Consider the following 18,899-nt stretch of genomic DNA (forward strand, 5'->3'; position numbering starts at 1 on the left):
CTTTCCCTTCCAGGGCAAATCGCAATGACAAATTGTGGTGTCTTCTCTGTTTTTTAAACATCGCAGCTCTGATCCTTTCCTCACTACAATCAGTGATCCGTGGATCTCTAGCTAATAGATCATGGCCTCTAGACTCAATCAAGAGTTTGTAATCAACCCAGGAAAGATAGGAACAGGCTTTGACAAACATACGGTCTACAGTTATTCCCCTGTTTTGGTATCAGCATTTTCCCGATTTTTGCATGAATATTGCTCACGCACATGAACACCCAGAAAAAAAATATATCTATTACGTATGATTTGTAATTGAAAGGATTAAGAAGAGATTTCTTCCCCTGTAAATCTCTTCTGCATGCAATTTTTATCTATGTTTAACAACAGATTTTAGACATTTATTCTAAATAATCCAGTGATGAATGCATTTCAGTGAGGGCCTCCTTTTATGAGGGATGTTGTATCTATTTATAAATAATTTCATGGCTTTTGCTAATTCCTTGAATTTTGCTAAGTGATTGTCAAACATGTTATTAATCTTGAGTTCTCAGGAACAAACACAAGCAAATAGTGAGTCACTGATGGGGTTTTTTGGGGTTTGTTTTGGTTTTTTTTTTTGCTTTGTTTCAGCAGTGAAAAGATATTAAGAAATTTCTTTAAGTGAGAAAATCTGGAGGCTCGTTGCATTCTTGCAGGATTTAAGCATAATGTACTTCTGGAAGTGTGGAAAGCCAGAGCCAGCATGTTCAGTGTTCTTCTCTGTCATTGGCGGTTCAGCCACAAGGGATGCTAAATAATGCAGCTGTATACACTCTGACAGCTGACTGTTAATAACTTTTGCCCCCTTTGATTGCCTCCAGAAGCCATACCAGCATCTGCGAGGAAAAGGCGAGCAGTGAGTGTAGCTGGGCTGACCCAGATTTATGCAGAGCTGGTTGGCTCTCCATGCCAAACTTTCACTAGAGTTGACTTCTCTTGCAAGAGTACTTAACTCCTCTGTAATACTATTGTTATTATTGTTATACAAATAACAGCAACAACAACAACAACAATAATAAGAGAGCACGAAAAAAGATTATTCTTTGAAAACCTGACATTTCAATAGCTGCCATTTGGTAGTAAATTGTTATGATGAGTTTTGACTTATTCGAATGATGCAAAACAAGAAAAGAACATCACAAATAAATACTGGCTTTTAAAGACCCACTCATGTATGTCTTTACCTGCTGGAGAAGAGGTGCTTCAGTGCCTGACAGAGCACTGCCTCTCAGCCACCACATCCCCTACCAGCTCTGAATCCAAAACTCAGAGATGTTGAAGGGAGAAGGTTTTTTCCTTGACTTCACTGAGCTTTGGATCAGGCCCTAACCTGAAAGGTTGTTTAAAGGATATGCGGGCCACAGAGTCAACGTTCCAACTCTTCCTGACCGCCTTCAGAGTTTTGGGGAAGTTAGTCCTTAATTTGCCCTTAATTTGCTGATTGCATCAACCAGATGTATCTCAGAAGTGCTGGTTGATGTGACTCAGCAGCTGTATCTAAAGGATCAGGATGGAGAGTAGATTATCCCATCGGCTCCACCTGCTCCACCTGCATCGTAAAGGACTCCTGCAGAGTTTATAGAATCATAGAAACTTCAGACTTGCCCAGTACCTCCTTCCTATTCCATTTGAGTAACAGCCAAGTGAGGTCAAATGTTTTAGGTACTAGAAACTTGCCAAGAAGGAAAAAAAGAAATAAGAAAAAAAAGCACCATGAGGAGCTGACTCCTAGACTGCAGCAAGGGGTGATGTTGTGACAGGGGCTGAAGAGAGGGTCCAGGCTGGCTCAGCCAGAGTCATTCCTTTGGGGAAGCACATGCTGCAATAGGAAGTTTGGTCACTGTTTCTAATTTCCCACTTCCGGGCAATTCTGAATCATGCTTGGGAACTGGCAGAGCCCCTTTGCTGGATGCTTAGCTAGTGTGAAAAGACACCAGTCCAGTGCACTGTTGGCCAACAATGATGGTACCAATGATGGCAACTAATGATGGCTGCTGCTAAAGACATGAGGTGTGTCAGAAAATGACCTTTTGGCACACAGTGTGAAACCCACCAGCAAGGGAAACTCTGCAAGGTGACAAAATCTCCCTGGTCCCTCTCTCTGTAGGAAGGAGGCATTTCCTTGTGCTTTTCCCTTTGGAAGCAACACAATAACATCTCCTCATCTGAGCATCTCTAGGCAAACTCAGTGAGTTTGGTTGAAGTTACGCTTGTTTACACCAGCCAAGAGTCTGATCCAGTGTACATATGTTTGTATGTGACCAAACCACAAAGAACAGGAAAGTTCAGAAGATGCTCAGGGGGAGAACGTCCACAAACATCCCTTGTGCTTTTAGCTGGCAAATTTTGCCTTCCGATCTCATGAGGGTAGGTTTGTCTGGCTGTATCCAGCAGTTTGTATTTCTGGGTGATACAGGCGAGACTGTTGATAGAGCCTTTCTCCTCACGAGGGTTTGGATGAATGAAAAGCAGGAAATTCAGAGAGGAGAGTGAGAAGCAATTCAAAGGTTTAAAAAATTTAAAGGTTTAAAAAAAACCTCGTTCCATGAGCATCCACAGAAATGGAGGGCTGAGTGAGCTAAGCTCTGAAGTGATTTTAGCCACACACATGCACAGGCACACGTACCCAAGACCTGCAAATCCCCCGCCCTGCCTCAGCCCACTTGACAGGCCCCTCTCCACTGCTGCATCTGGAAGAACAAAAATGTCGCACATTCTGATAACCACATTTTCCATCCTAAAATTGCACTGGTTTCTGGCTTGCTACTGGGACTGAGGTCAGGGAAAGAACAGAGTTTTCAGCCTGCATCCAGCAACCATGAGCTGTTAAACCTGCCCACCCCAGAGGTGCATTTTGCCAAGGAGGGAGATTGCCCAAGGGAAGAACATGCAACTGGTTGTACCGAGCTGTCCGCTTTGAGCGCTTGTCTGCAAGATCAGGCTGCTATGACCCCCAAGGGGTCCTGACCAGTGTTGTGTGTGTTACCAGGCAGACTTTACAGGGAAAGAGCAAGCCAAACTGAAGACGCTGATGCCCAGGGTGGCTTTTACCCTCGCAAGAAGATGGCACTGTACACTCCCCTCAAGACTCTTGCTTTACTGAGTGAGACTCCTGTCCTCCTCAGCTGCTCACGCTCTCCAACAGGTCCAGGGACCACATGCTGCTTTGCAACCCTCCCTCACGAACTCTCAGTATCTCTGTTGTTCAGCAGGGAGCAAGGCCCGTGGGTCTGGATAGCCCTGCCTCCGTTAACACCAGGGAGACATAGATCACTGAGTATATGTATGTGATCAACAGCTGGCCACGTTGGTGGCTCACTTTTTTTTCCCATATAACTTAACCTCTCGTTCCACAGAACAGAGAAACTGTATGGAAACCCTCGGCATCCGATGTGTGGCCTGATATTCTTTTGCCCACTAAATGCTCTCCAGGAACCTTTTTCATCCTTTTGCTTCTTTTTTCTCCTCCTCCCTTTACATCACCGTCTCTCTTTCTTCTTCAACAAGTACTGTGGGTCTGTCTCCATCGTAAAGCCCAGAGCCATTCAGGTACTCCTCATCTTTGTTGTACTGCTCTGGTCCAGAAGAAGGCATGGAGTTTTCAGAAATGGAGCCATTTTTTACATAACCTGGCAAATTCCGGTGTCCATTGAGGGTCCCTGGTATAAGTCTCGTATTGAGATGGAGGGCAAGTGCCCCTCTTGTGGCTACATTTGTGATGCTGGTGTGGGAAACCATTGGTCCATAACTGTAGGTTGTGCTCCCACTTCGTGCTTTCCTTTTAAAGTCAAGTGCTAATGTCCACCTGCTCCATGACTTCTTTATTTCTGCTTGGACCTGAGAGAAAAGGGGGGAAAAAAGCATGAGTGGGAGGAGAGAGGGGCAGAGAGTCCTCAAAAGGCAGCAGTATCCACAGACAGAATGGAAGAGAAACTCTAGAGTATGAAATTGGAAGGAACAGTAAATTCACATTAAATCTGCCCTTTCCAAATGAAATATTTGATATTGGGAAGCTTGACTGCCTGAAAACATCTAACTGAAAATATGGGTTGACTCTCTCCCAGGGAGAAGTTGTGGCTGCCCCATCCCTGGAGGTGTTCGAGGCCAGGTTGGATGGGGCTTTGGGCAACCTGATCTAGTGGGAGATGTCCCTGCCCAGGGCAGGGAGTTGGAACTAGATGATCTTTAAGGTCCCTTTGAACTCTAACCATTCTGTGATTCTGTGATTAAGGGGGACTGAGCTGCACAACCAGGAGTGAGTTATCTCAGTGTACCAGGAGCATCAAGTATAAGTGGGATGAAGCACCTTCGGAGGTGTCTGAGTCTCAAGAAATTTCCTCTAGAAAGAAGTTAGCTGACTACAGAGTGAGTGTCCCACTTTTACATGGCTGAAGTTAAGATGACATCAATACCCCTTATGGTATGGATTTCCTCTTGGTTGCTTGCTGTAGATCATCAGCAGCGTATTTTTAGTTGCATTTCCCCTTAAAGTCCCCAAACTTAGGCCAAACCAGCCTTATGAAAGTAGCTCTGTTCTTCCCTGGTGTGCATCCACTGACTGTCTAGTTACTTAGTTTGCAGCCATAGAGGGAATTAATGGAAACAAAGATATTAAAGCATATCGCTCTGGAAATAGAAACAAAGGTCAAAAAAGTCTGGAAAATCAAAAGAGCTTGCTCATTAGGCAGCTACTCTATCAGTCCACTATTCTTCCCGCCACAGATCTGAAATTAAGCAGCACTAAACAGCACTTGTACTGGGAAAAGGAAAGAAAAACCCCGCATTTTTATTCTCCATTAGCTGCTTCCAGTAGCTCATTTATTGGTGACATATTGACCTGGATGTCTTACATGACCAAAACTGAGGGTATGAACTTTCTATGTGGACTGACAGATCCTTCACTGAGTGCAAAAGAGGGTTGCATCTCTAGAATAAGTGGGGATATATTGATGTGCATCCACCTTCCCAGCTGTGTGTGGAACTAACCTAACAAAGGAGGGAAATAATTAAGAAGCTGGTGACTTACCTCTCCATTGCAAAAACAGTATATGATGGCAACAAAAAATCCCTAGAAGGAAGAAGAAACAACATATTAATATTACTCTTGTGACATATGAGTTTCTCTTTCCTGATAGTGCTGCCCAACATCTCTGTGTTCCTCTGAAATCAATGACATTTATAATATGTTGTATATAATATGCATAAGAAACCTTGCATTGTTAAGTAGTGTATGAGAGACAGATGAACACAGCCATTTCCCTGCAGACTATTGACAAAGTAGGTAGACTATATAAGCCCTCTGGGTCATGGTTTAGCTAACAGGTCTCTTTTCACCCCCAGATCTTTTGCAAAGTTTCTGAGATGGTGATGGGTGCTTGGGAAGGTGGTGGGATCTACCTCACTGGAGGTGTTTATGAACATATTGGATAAACACTTCCAGAATTTTACATGTAGGTGATCCTGCTGCAGGATGGGGGTGGTGGGGGGGTGAAAGATGGCCCCAATGGGACTTTTGCAGCCCTGGTTGCAAGTGGAGCAGCCCATGTGTGGAGCAGAACTGGCTGAGTGGGATCAGCAAAGGAATTCAGATGTGAGCAAACCATCCACATCTTTTGGTTGGCCAATAGTTTACCCAGGTCTTTCTGAGGTCACCCACTATTTTGTCCCATCTGCACCCAATAGTAATTGTGAAAGCACATGAATGCGAGCTTGGTCCCCTTTTCCCTTACAGTTTCTCTAATCTGTCACCTGGACAGACCCACTGTCCACCTTTCATCATCCATCATTTGGCATGTGAGCCAAAAGTTAATTTCTCAGGGGATGGCGTGCAGTGACGATCAAACACTGCTCTGCTTGTAGAGAGTTGTGTATTCTTGCTGCTGTGTCTTATAGAGGACCAGTACTGTAACTGAACCTGCCTTTTGCCCAAACCTGGAACTGAGGAATCCATTCACAGGACTGAAAGACAACTTGGGACAAGCAAATTGGAAGCTAATGTGAAATAACAGGTCTCTGTGGATCTCTACCAGCTTATGTCTAACCTGGATATAAAGGGATTTATTTTGTGAGGAAAGTTATCTTTCAACAGGAACATTTTTTTGTTGGACACAGTGAGCTTTTATACGTTGTGTTTTGCAAATATAAAACATACCTGATGCTAAAACACTGTCAAATCACCTTGTGAATGAAATCTGGAGTATTGTAAAAACAGTCCTACTTCCAAAGACAACACCTTCCACTCTCAATTCCCTCCTGTCCCAGCTGAAATTCTCATAGTTTGACCCCACAGTTTAAGAGCTACAATACCTGGAAAGAGTTGAACAGCATTTCATAGTGCATTTGAACTTGCCAAAGAATCCCTGACACATCTGTGTATGGCATAGCCATGAAAACAATATAGTGAACGCCGAACAGAGGCATAAGGACGAGGGTAGATTTCAGCAGCTTCCTGCAGCAATAAGGAAAGAGAAAGACACAGAGGAAATTAGTGGATGGAATGAACCTCCCCACCAGGCTCGTCCACCTCATACCTTGGATACAAGTCATATGTAATTTCTTCCTTTCTCACATGCTCCCTTGGCTGGGCTTGGCTACCGTATATTTGCAGGCACTCTGTCCACCTGCAATTTCAAACTGTTTCTTCTCTTACGGCATCTGACACAACCCAGTCCATCCTCCAGCATGGTTTGATGTTCTAGTCTAACCCTCTCCACTTGTGTGCGCCAGTGTGATGCTGCTGTAGGTACTGGAGATGAAGAAGCTGAGATGTTTTTTTCAGCCTCAGACTATCCTCAGTTTCAGGTCAGGTTCATGGGTAGAGGGTGTAAGGGTGACTGGAAAGAAATGTGCGCTGCTGCTTCCAGCCCTCAGCCTCTGACTGACGCTAAATCCCCTTATCCTTAAAAGATGGTTCTGCTTCAGCTTACAACAACTGGACACGGTCCCATAAAACCTATGACACTGCTTGAATGGGGGGGTTGGACTAGATGACCTCCAGAGGTTCTTTCCAACCTCAACCATTCTGCGATTCTGCGATTCTGCAATTCTGCATGCTTACTGAGGCAAGACATGAAGGTCCACCCTGGGTTAGTGCCTCCTGGACAATGAGCAGGGCTGGTGGAGAGGGAAGTGCATTTAGGAGAGGAGTTGTTCCAGATATCAAGGGGAAGAGGACAGTGCACTGCGGGATAATCACAGAATCATAGAATGGTTTAGGTTGGAAGGGACATTAAGGATCATCTAGTTCCAACCCCCTGCCCTGGGACACCTCCCACCAGCCCAGGTTGCTCCAAGCCCCGTCCAACCTGGCCTTGAACCCCTCCAGGGATGGGGCAGCCACAGCTTCTCTGGGCAACCTGGGCCAGTGTCTCACCCCCCTCAGAGTGAAAAATTTCTTCCTGATATCTAATCTAAATCTGTGTTCTTCAAGCAGGAGTTGAAGACTCTTAGGAGGTTCTTTAGACTGCAGTATCACCTGAAAGCTCCTATTTAAAGAAGCAGCTCCATCTCAGCATAAGACCAATGCTAGAAGCTGGGGGTGAAGTACAATACAACCCTGAGTACTTGGCTAAATTTGCTCCTGAGGGAACCAGCCTTGCCTGGAAGTGATGCTAATTGAAGGATTAAACCTTCTGCCAAGAGTTACAGCAAGTTACCAAGTGCAGGCAATTATTGAGAAGGGCCAGACATCACTACCAGAAAGACCTGGTACCTCCTCTGTCCACCAACTGGAAACCACTAAGGGAATTTAACACATTAAAAGGAGAAGGTGCCATCCAAACCATAATTAATAGCAAGCTTCAGCCAGGGAGAAATAAACAAACAGATAAATCAGAACCCTGACAGGGCAGCGAAGAAAAATGGAGAGGTGTTTTCCTGCCAAATCTCATTCCTGCTTCAAATGAAACATCTTGTGTTTGGAGAGTGAGATGGTAGCAATGAGCTCATGGTTTGCAGCCCAAATCATTCTGCTCTCCCCGCTCTGCATGTGTCATGCTGGTCAGTCCAGCTCAGAAGATTATGAGATACCTCAGGAGCTCTCAAGCAGCCGAGGTGTCTCAGCAATCTGTTTTTTCTGTCCAGTTTTGACCATGCTACAGATATCCTAAGTTATCAAGAGAAAAGAGCTGGAAGAACAAAGGAAAACAAAACAAACAAGGAACGGCCATATTTCCAGCAGAGAGTCAGGCAACGTTTTTCATTTCAGCAATAGCACTGAAACACCCGCTGAAGGGCAGATTGAACAAATAGACCAAGTTTTACAAAGCACAGGGGGGAAATAAATAGAAATAAATAAATTGGTACTAGTTTTAGGGGCTTCAACAGCATAACCAGTGTTTTTATTTGTGCGCTTTTGGTTCAAGGCCAGCACAGTCACTTCCAAACCCGCTGAAGAGACTGAATTCCTCTCTTTAACCTATAAGGCAGGTCCCTCAATTTGGATTTGAAAGGTTTTGGAGATGTTTAAACTGCTGTTGATTCATTCTGCATTATCAGATTTGGAAGATGGCATTCTCCTCACCTTTTTTTAGGTGTCTACAGTGTAGATACCATGAACTACTCACCCTGGGCTCCCTTTGTACTCAAGGAGGTGGAACAGGGACTTGGACGTCTCCCAAAAAGTGGAGAGGGTACGTGACTCACCTGTACTGTTGTCTTGAGTCACACCTCCCTGCATTCGTCTCTCGTAGCTTGGTTGCTAGGACTCTGATAATGTTGATAAAAAGAATAAAATTTACCTGGAAAAAACAACAAAGAAAGGATAACTCTTAAAAAAGATCCAGACGATGACAGTGTTGTTTAGTCAATGGTTTCCCCAAGATGAGTCAAGGGGCTGTGGCACACAGTGACCTGATCGTGCTGTGTATGAAGCTCCTCCTGGGAGAGCTTGTTCTGTAGAAGGGGTGAGCTCCACAGGAAAGACCCAGTGTTTGGTGGGAGCTAGTCGTCTGTGTTTAACCTGAATAGCTGTGAGAGAGAAGGGAATGGCTTTGTCTGGCAAAGTGGGAACATCTCGCATGGAAACACCTACATCTGATCTAGCAAGACCAGCAGACACCTGATAATTGGGTATGATGCTTACCAGGCATTTTGAGGTATAGACTACAGATAACTCTCAGTATTTTTCACATCATCTTTATTTAAAACTCCATACAGTGATATGGGTCATTTTCATGGACTCATAAACCTCTCAAACTTGGTTTGGGGTACAGGGAGCAGACAGCAATTAGGTTATATTTGTCTCTTGCAGCCCACCCAAGACGAAGAACTCATCAGGCTAAGAGATGCATTAGTCGGATGCCCTTCCACATCTCCATATGCAAAAGAGCAAGGAAACTGAACCATGACAAAGACGCAGAGCAAACCAAACTAGAGATGACAGATCAAGAATGCAGAAGGGCAATACAACTGCAAAACTTCTGTTGTATGTCTACTGGTCATTCTCTCTCTGGAGGAGTGTTTAATATGGACCTGATAAGGACAGTGAGGAAGTAATATCCACTTCCTATGCAGGGAGGCACATTTGTGAAGGCATGTTGTGGCCAGCTCCTCAACCAAGCTAATCTTCTCCTACAGGAACATGCCCATGCAATGCGGCAAAAAGTAATGGCAACATCTCATGGCTACACTGCCACTTAACGGAGGTGAAAAATGGGGAGATGTTTGAGGGATTCTTAGCTTTTCGGAGCTCTTCAGAGATTGGTTTCACTGGGGCTGGGATTACACCTGCTGCTGCCCCAGACAAACCCATTCTTGGGACTACGGTAAGGCCACAAGCAGAACCATTGTGTAACCGTCTGCACTAGGCAGATCCCTGTTGCTGGGCTAATGCCGATGCCTATGGGTTTCTCTGGAGGTTTGCAGCACTCATTTGACCTCTCAGATGCCAGTATAGCAGCATTTCAAGGACACAAATTACCATACCACACACAGGCTCATAGTTTTATGCCAGAAGGGACCATAGTGAACCTCTAGTTTGATCTCCTGCAAAATGCAGTCCATAAGACCTCCTTGTATTCATTTTTGTTTGAGCTATAGCAGATCTGCGTTTCAGTGTTTCCATGACGAAGATCCTACCACAACCATTGGTAAGTTGTTCCAATGGTTAATTATCCTCGCTGTTAAAACAAGTAGTTCCCTGAGCCACTGAATGAACACAGCCTGGTTTGCTATGGCTTTGTCTTCTGTGGTTGGATTCCTTCTCCTTTAATGAGGTGCAAGTTCATTTTAAACAGCTCTCCTCTATGTTAAAAAGGGGGTAAGGTCGTACTATACCCTTTCCCTTGAAGAGGTATTAGTAGAATTTCTCTCCTGTATCTATTTGACTGTTTTCATGAGGTCTGTGGGAATTTAACACCCATGCAACCCTTAGTTACATTTGGTTGGAATTTACTGACTGGCACAAAAGTTATAAGGGGGGGATGGATCGACCAACAGGCAGAGAAGCACACAGCCAGGGGGCATATAATTCATTTTCATTGGAAACCAATCTGAAAGGGAAAAAAAAAGGCAGGATTTGTTTCTCATATGAGATTTTTTTAGCTTCAAAGGCTCAAAAGTGGGATCTTATTCTTCATTTGTTGGCTAAACTGAAGACGTCCAACCTTATCACAGTCAGGAGGGAAACTCCCCTGACTTCCTGAAGCACGTGCTAAGTTTTAAAAGAAATCCAGACAAATGAATATCATCAAAGCTAGCAGCAGAGTGGAGGGATTTTAAGCCCCTCAGTCTCCAAATTCTCTGCGAGTACATCCAGAAAATGCATAACTTAGTCCAGCTACATATGACCAGCCAGTGTGGGAATTGAAAAGGCAGCCAAGTGAACAATATGAACCCACAGAATATTTTTGCATAATAAATAGTTGCATTTGCAAATAGCCAGGGTACAAGCACAGCAAAGCCTCATGGAGAAACATCATTTTTACAAGGACGAGCCTCAATCGAGCTCTTTCTCCTCTGCTAATTGGGCTTTAAATTAAATGCAATGGGATTGCTGGCATTCATCTAGTTGAACTATCTGAACTTTCTTCTCCATCCTACTATTTTGTTTCCAATGACCACGATGTGGGCTTGCTGATTTGTTTCTTCCAAGATGCAGAACTAATTGCTAGGGCCAGGTGGAGAATTTCCACCAAAAGGAAATTCTGAGGAAGAACCCCCCCCCAAGTCCAAAGCAGCTCACCTGATTGCACATATGAGCATATTCACCTCAGAAAGTTTCCTGCTGTTTATATGCAGATGGTCTGATTTTCTTCTCACCCACACTGATCATCTTCCAAGGCCTCCTGATTTGTGAGTCAGAAGGAAGTATACAGACCTTGATGCAAAACCCTCTGAAGACTATAAAGAGATTCTTACTGACTCCGCTCAGCCTCTCGTGGATGAATGTAAAAGGGGACTAGGAAGTGTGGGAGTGGACAAGCTTTTTTGCATGCACTCTTCTAACCATCAGAAGATGGAGTAATGCAGAACGATAGAGAAAGACCAAGGGAGTGAAGAGAGAAACTCATGGAAACTGTGAGATTAGGTTCTCTAGCTCATTAGGACCCTGCTCAAGCAAACACATATCTACCCACCGAATTTCCCTTGTGCAGATAATGACATCTTATAATGACCTCTCCAGCTTGTGAGAACTCAGACCTGTGTCTGGATAATGTTACTTATATCCTTTCTGTCCCCTCCGGCTCCTGGGTGGGGGCTGAAATAATCCTCCATCAGTGATTAACATCATGTCTGATCATAGCTGGGATGGTTTAACTTTCATCCCCACCTTTGAGGTATCCCAAGCTTTTATCTGTTCAGAAAGACAAGTCTGAAACAATCTAATGCCGCTGAAGCGTGCCTGGGGAAAAGGTTTAGTCCAACTACAGAACCCAAATTCCAGTTCTTCCAACATGAGATGCCTGGTGAGAACGTGTTATGATCCCTGAGGGTTTCCAGTATCACATGGGTTGGAAATATTAGCTTGAATGTTTGTTTCGTTACTGATTTTAGGGTCTTATCTCTGTGTAATTTTTCTCTTGTAAGTAGAACTTGAAGTTGCTGATAAACCCCTCTGCCCTATGCAGCCATCAAACCTACAGGCAGGTCCAATATAAAGCCTTATTAGACAGTATAAACAGACACTCTACACTATTAAGGCAGGAGCTGTGTTAACAGGATGATTAGAGTAGGGCAACCTGGCTCAACTGTTCCCACTGAACCTACATTGACCAAAGGGAAAGCCTCCCACCCCTTGCAATCAGCCAGTACTCACCACAATAGCTGCCAGGATGGGCACCTGAATAATCCATTTTAAATTGCCAGCACTCAAGTCCCAACACCTGAGGAGAGATTGACATCCCGTCAGGAAATCATTGGTTACAAAGAGCAACAGACTCAAGTGTCTTGTTGGATAAATCCACCCTGGAAAGGTGGTTCCTCCAAAGGCTGATGTGGTGGAAGGACCCTGCCTTCAGTCAGGATGGCTTCTCCTGCTGTTACATTATTCAAAACTGAAACCACTATTAAACACATTTAAAGTTATGCTCTCCAGATGGTGGAAGAGCTCTTTCCACAGTCATCAGGACTTGTTGCTTCTGGGCAGGAAGACACCCTTTTCCACTTTTTCTTTACCTCCTTACTAGAAAAAACTACATTAAGAGTAATCCAGCTTTCATGAAAACAGGAGAGGCTGAAATGCCCTAATATTACGCCTTGGAATAAACCTGCGCAACTTTGCATGGGGACAGGTCATGTCTGGAGACATGGTGATGGGAACAATGCTGCGGGGTTCTACATTCAGTTCCTGTGCTTCCTTCAGCCCTGCTTTTGCAGTGAGACCCAGCCGTGCCCCGCAAAACTCTTTATCTCTTTTTCATCTTCAGCCCTTATCCAAGTAAGGATTGGAAGGGCAAACTCTTGGTGGCGTGGACGTTGGGCTGAGGTCCTCCATCTGCCAGGATGGGGCTGAACAGTATTTCCTCCCAGGCTTTTCCAGCAGCCATTGAATAAGGTCACTCAGTGTTAATTACTGTGTTTGAATTCTCTCCAACCACAGAGAGAGGAGTGCCACAGGCTTTTCTTTATTTGAGCCAGACAGCCCCCACATGGCAGCTGCAGTTTTCAGTTCACGGGCCACATGCTGCCCAGGCAGCTATTCAAGGCAAGCGAGAGGCAGGGGCAGAGAAACCACCAGTGCTGACTGCAAGGCTCTACCAGGATGACCCTGTGCCAGCGCAGATGTGTCACACTCCAGTAGCTGTGCTACTCTGTCCTTCCAAGCCTAGAGCTGAAATCCTATCCAGCTCTGGGGCCCCCAACGTAAGAAGGACATGGACCTGTTGGAACAAGTCCAGAGGAGGCTATGAAGGTGATCAGAGGGCTGGAGCCCCTCTGCTGTGAGGACAAGCTGAGAGAGCTGGGGGTGTTCAGCCTGGAGAAGAGAAGGCTCCGCGGAGACCTTCCAGCCCCTTCCAGTCCCTCAAGGGGGCCTATAGGAGAGATGGGGAGGGACTCGGATCAGGGAGGGGAGCCATAGGACAAGGGGGAATGGTTTTAAACTGAAAGAGGGGAGATTGAGATGAGATATGAGGAATAAATTTTTCACTCTGAGGGTGGTGAGCCCTTGGCCCAGGTTGCCCAGAGAAGCTGTGACTGCCCCATCCCTGGAGGGGTTCAAGGCCAGGTTGGATGGGGCTTTGAGCAATCTGGGCTGGTGGGAGGTGTCCCTGCCCAAGGCAGGGGGTGGGACTCGATGGCCTTTGAAGGTCCCTTCCAACTTAAACCATTCTATGATTCTATGAAAGCAGTGTTCTCCCAGGCAAAGCCATTTGAAAAGTTGCCTGAGGACTCCCACACTTTTGCTGGTGGATCCTGGGCAGATGAAACCCATTGTGCGTTCAAGCCTGTGCATCACTGGGGGAAAATGTGACTGATTAGGGGTCTGAAGACTGGATGCTATGGATCCTTCATTCAGCATATTGTAAAAATATGGGGCCATGAGGGTGCATGAGTAGGACCAAACAAGCAACTGATTCAGTATCTTGTTGCTGACAGTATCCAGAAGCTGATATTTAGCACAGTAGTGATATTTTTTTAGAATATTCTTCCAACAATCTGCAGTTCAGGACGGTTTCCTGAGCCAGAGCATTACTGAGTATCTAATACTTTTAGAGGAATTTATCTTCCATGAATTTGTACAAATGCTTTTTAAACCTAAGGACGTGCTGGAGTCCACATGTCCTGGAGTGAGGATTTACAGCTTTATCATCTCATCAGCTCCGAACCGCCTCTTTTGACTGTGCTCCCAACCTCCTGTCTCCCAACTTCATTCCCATTCATTCGGGATTTTAAAGATCCCTGTCCTGTCCCTGCCTAGCTCTGAACAGTCCCCGTCAGCCCCAGGGATAACAGCTACAGGTGTTCACATTTATCAAATTCTGTAAAAAGAAAGGAAAGCTGGGAAGGTTGCACCCACTTTATCCTTCCCTGCCACACACACCCCAAAAAGTTTGCTAACTTCATAGTGGAAATCACTTCTGGCTTTGCCTCGTTCCTTTTTTTCCTTTCAATTCACTCACAAAGTCACCATTGCCCAAAGACCCACAAAAGCATCACACGTGAAAGGGAGAAAAGAAAATCCAATGCAACTTACTCTGTGTCAGCTACAGTGGCTCTCACGCTGGCCCACGCTGTAACAAATACAGCAGGGAGTCCTACAAAAAAACACATGACAAATGGGGTGAGTAGAGGGACCAGAGGACTCTGTTATGACAAGCCCAGGTGGAGCAGGCTAGAGGAAGGTGGAAGAAGCAGTTTTTAAATATTCAAGTGTAATTTAGACTAGGAAAGCCTGATATTGGTCTCACATCTCTTCTGTAGTCCAAATGGTAAACGAAACAGTGGCAGGGAACATTTTCTGGAAGACAAATGCCATGGTTTAGACATGTCCACCCTGTGAACTCTCCTGGCTTTCAAAATTGAGCAGCTTGCTTTCCCAAGTTGCTGGCCAGGAGTGGTCCAGGTTTAAGCTGCCGCCCGGTTTCTGCTTGGGAGGTGCTCGGGTCTGGGCCTGAGATGGTGCATGGACTTGGCAGGATAAATCATCAAGTTCCCGTGTCTTTCTTACAGTGGTATTTTATAGACACATAACATGTAGTGCTTGAACCTGTGTGACTGATACCTCCTCTAGCCAACTCATTCAATTTGAAGCAGGTAAGGGTTTCGTGCAGCACACCTTTCCCAAGATATTTGTTCCCTTCCCCTAACGCCAAGGAAAGGTGGATCTGGAGTCAGGCTCAGACCGTCTCTCCCAGCACGGATGGATTAGAAGCTCTGTTAAGTGTGAGAGACTCTGCGCGAAGCAGATAAATGCTAGAATTTAGGATGATGTTTGCAAAATACTCTAGCCAAAGGTTCAGTGCCAAATGAACCATCCTCATTTCAGCACAGTTACAGTGGGCATCACCATTTCTCTGTGGAAAGTAAAAGAATCACCAATATCCAAATGCAATCTTCTATTTATTTTTTTAGGGTCCAGTTCTGCTTTATTTGTACAACTGAGTCCCCTACTGGCTTCCCTTAAAAGGCAGGATCAAATCCACAGTAGCTTCCACAAATTCAAGAAGAATAGCCCCTTTCAGGTGAAAAAAAAAAAATAAAAAAAAAATAAAGGCAACATTTATCACCAATGACTGTAAATATGCTGTTCACAGTCTAAGCTCATTGGGGCTCGGCATGCATAAGCACACGCTTAACTTTCAGCATGCACTTAAGTCTCATTAGGGTGCTTAAAGTCTTTCCTGACCACGGACGCTTTCCTGAGCTGGGGTGTGGAGCAGGGACGCCTGTCTCATACACACGTGGACAACGGGGCCGTTATCTTGGTTGGAACCTTTAAATGCCATGGTAATATAAGAAAGCATAAATAATTAAACACAGAGCCCCACTCAGGACCAGCGCGGCAGCACTGCCTACAAAGATACATTTATAAGGAATGCACCCAGCTTTATAATCCCCTGCGACCGCTGGCATTGGAAAGAAAATACTCAACCTATTGCACTGGGAACCCATGAGCACATTGAAGGTGATTGCTTGGGGATGGTGATGATTTATTGTAACAGGCACCATCTATTTCCTCCTCACTGTTAATCACCTATCTATGAAAAATATGTGCATGCTCCAGACTACTGGCTGAGCTATCAAAGGCTTGAATGCATCTGATTTTGCTGGTGTCTTTGGTGATATTCCAATTTATATCAAGCCAGAAACTGGCTGTGTTGCAAAGTTCAGATGCCTGCTGCCTGCAGGCAGGTCTAAGCTTGAAAGATGGGTTGTTTCAGAGGTTTAGATGCATTTGACATGTGCTTGTTCCTCCCTAGCGTGTCCCGCACTTCAGAAAAGACACTGTTCCCATTCATACTTATCCCGTGCTGTGTTCAAGGTTCCTAGCAACAATAAAATATACAAGAGAAAAAAATTACACCTAAAAAAATCCCTATGTGTGGATTTATTGTGCCCTGTGCACTGCTGCCTCACTCCGTTCAGGCAAGCCTGGGAAAAGGATCTTTTGACATGTTTTTCAAAACACACAATGCAAATTCCTGGCACCAGTTTTATGGCTACATTTGTCTTTCTGTGTCTCTGACATCGTTTTTTGGGATTTTTTTTTTTTTTTTTTTTTTTACAATGTGAACAATAGTAAATGTTCTTAAATTTTCAGAAAGTGGTATGAATGCTCCCCCTCCCTTTCCTCTGCCTCATTTTTAGATTCAACCTCAATATAACAAGGAGTGTTTGGGCCATCAGGTAATTTCTAGAGTTCAATCTTTTCCTCCCACTCTGGTAAGCTAGTCTTTCAATGTGAAGAGTAAGAAGGTTTAGCTTTGCCTCCAGCATCTCTTTTACTTTTGAAAGGTGATGACTGCCTTTTTGGTGTCTCCACTTCAAGGTCCTGGTCTGTGATGCCCCAAGATAGACAATCCCTCCTGCTGAGCACCCACTAATGGGAGAACCATTAACCCAAAAATCAGGACTGGGGTCCTCAAAGTTAGACATCCAAAGACATCCACAAACCGCAAGACACCCAAGAGGATGCAGCTCTGTGAGCAGGAAAGTCATATGTGATTAAATGCATCTGGCCAACGCACCAGAGAAAGGGAAGTGTCTCCAAAAAGCCTGTGATCTCCTGGGTGGCTTTGAGCGCAGCCAGATGGATGCATGCTTGTCCTCCCCCTTGCACGTATGTACCCCATGTGCACCACCGGTGTGACGCAGGATGAACCCCACTGGGCGGCGATGCTGTGAGTGACTTCTACAGAATCCACATTGTATGCGCTGTGCATTTCCAGTCCATACACACAGTGTGTACAATGCAGGTGCTATAAAGTCAGGTATCTCCCCTTCAGCTGGAAAATGTGCGAACCTCAAGCTGGGCAGTCTGGTGGCCCACCCCACCACAGTCCCTTGCTCTTCCTCTGTCACTTTTCTTGCATATGTGTGGAACAGTGGCTTTCAGGTATGTGTCAAAGCTATGAGTAAGAGAGATGGTCACAAAGCGACTGCTGGAAGAAAGCCTATGAATAAGGACCTTATGTAGGACTGGAGAAATCTGGTCTCGAGTCCCTGCTCTTTGAAAGACTCTGAGGAGCAATGCATGTGCTTTTTCAGTTCTACCCTCTTATGCCTCCTGTCCTGTTAGGTACGAATACTTTCAGGCAGGGATGATTCCCACTCAGATAAATATACAGGGCTCACCACCATGGATTTTTGGACCTGAGCACCTCTAACAGTAACACATCGATCTATTTGGATTGTCGAGGTCTCCCTGCAATCCTCATTTGCACCGTAGCTGAAAGCCAGTGCAATCCGAGTGGGGGTGGGGGGAGGATGGAAAAATTAACATGGTGTGAAGGAAAAATGCCAGTGGAATCGGCTTGGGTTTTCTAGCTATTGGTCATGCTTCTTAGACTTCCTTCATAAAACAGCTGCAGGGAACTTGAAGTCTGCTGGGGAATTTATTGTTGCCCATAATATCATTACTTATTTATTTATTTTTGTTGGGCGCTGGCAAGGAACAAGTTCCTTTCTGTCATCAGTGTCTCCCTTGCAAGAAGGGCGCTGCAGATTTTCACGGGGCTGTGCTCCCTTGTGCCAGTGAGGATGTGGATTGCAAAGACTCTACAGAAATCTTTGGGTCTGACATCAAAGAGTAGCTATATGTTCTGGTTTCCTCAGTAGTCTGGAAATAGGATGTTGTAGGGTGATTTTTGCTCCCTATCCCCACCTTGGAAATTTCCAGGCAGGATAAATCCACTCTTGTTTATTGTTACACAAGCCAAAAAAATGAAAAAATCCCAGCTTTTGGGGAAAACTTGTCTTTTCTGTACCTATGTGAAATGTCATAATTATTTATCGCTGATTCCCTGTCATTCATTGCTGTGGTATGGGCAGGATCCAGTGCCCACTGCAGGGAACTGGAGTTTTTCCACTGACTCCAGTGGGTCTTGGACTGGGTTGCCCTTTCCAGTGCCCAAAAGCTATCAAAGCAATACGTCTGTGCGGGTGGGTGTGTGTACATTATCATGCTAATCAAAACAAAGCAAAAACAAATGCAACTGGAGGGATCCTATGTTCTCATTCCAGAGGAATTTAAATTGAGCAGCCTCAAACTCTTGGAAGCACATAGATGATTGGTGTTGTGACAGGTGTGACTTCAGCTTTGTGGTTGCTCCGATAAAATGATTATACTCTGGCAGTGGTTGGAAGAATTAATGAGAGGAACCCATGCCTGTTAGACTGCTTTCCTTTGGCTGCATTACGAGCAGCATCAAGTTGTTTTTTCTTGTTAAACATATGGCATTATTTTTCAACTGCTTCCCCCTCTT

At 44.9% G+C, this 18,899-nt stretch overlaps 1 protein-coding gene across 1 annotated transcript in view; it reads right to left on the bottom strand.

Annotated features, from left to right (window-relative positions):
* Nucleotides 1-621: 621 nt before the first annotated feature.
* Nucleotides 622-18,899, bottom strand: part of PTH1R (parathyroid hormone 1 receptor) — a 127,102-nt gene continuing 108,824 nt past the window's right edge. Inside the window, exons 8-13 of the mRNA XM_074573872.1 lie at nucleotides 14,669-14,729; nucleotides 12,290-12,356; nucleotides 8,677-8,771; nucleotides 6,340-6,481; nucleotides 5,060-5,101; nucleotides 622-3,870 (exon numbers count right to left, since the gene is read on the bottom strand). Coding sequence (XP_074429973.1) covers nucleotides 3,508-3,870; nucleotides 5,060-5,101; nucleotides 6,340-6,481; nucleotides 8,677-8,771; nucleotides 12,290-12,356; nucleotides 14,669-14,729 — 770 coding nt within the window. The 3' untranslated portion in view covers nucleotides 622-3,507. The remainder of the gene's footprint in view (nucleotides 3,871-5,059; nucleotides 5,102-6,339; nucleotides 6,482-8,676; nucleotides 8,772-12,289; nucleotides 12,357-14,668; nucleotides 14,730-18,899) is intronic.

The sequence above is a fragment of the Larus michahellis genome, chromosome 2, assembly GCF_964199755.1.
Source record: "Larus michahellis chromosome 2, bLarMic1.1, whole genome shotgun sequence".
NCBI lineage: Eukaryota > Metazoa > Chordata > Aves > Charadriiformes > Laridae > Larus > Larus michahellis.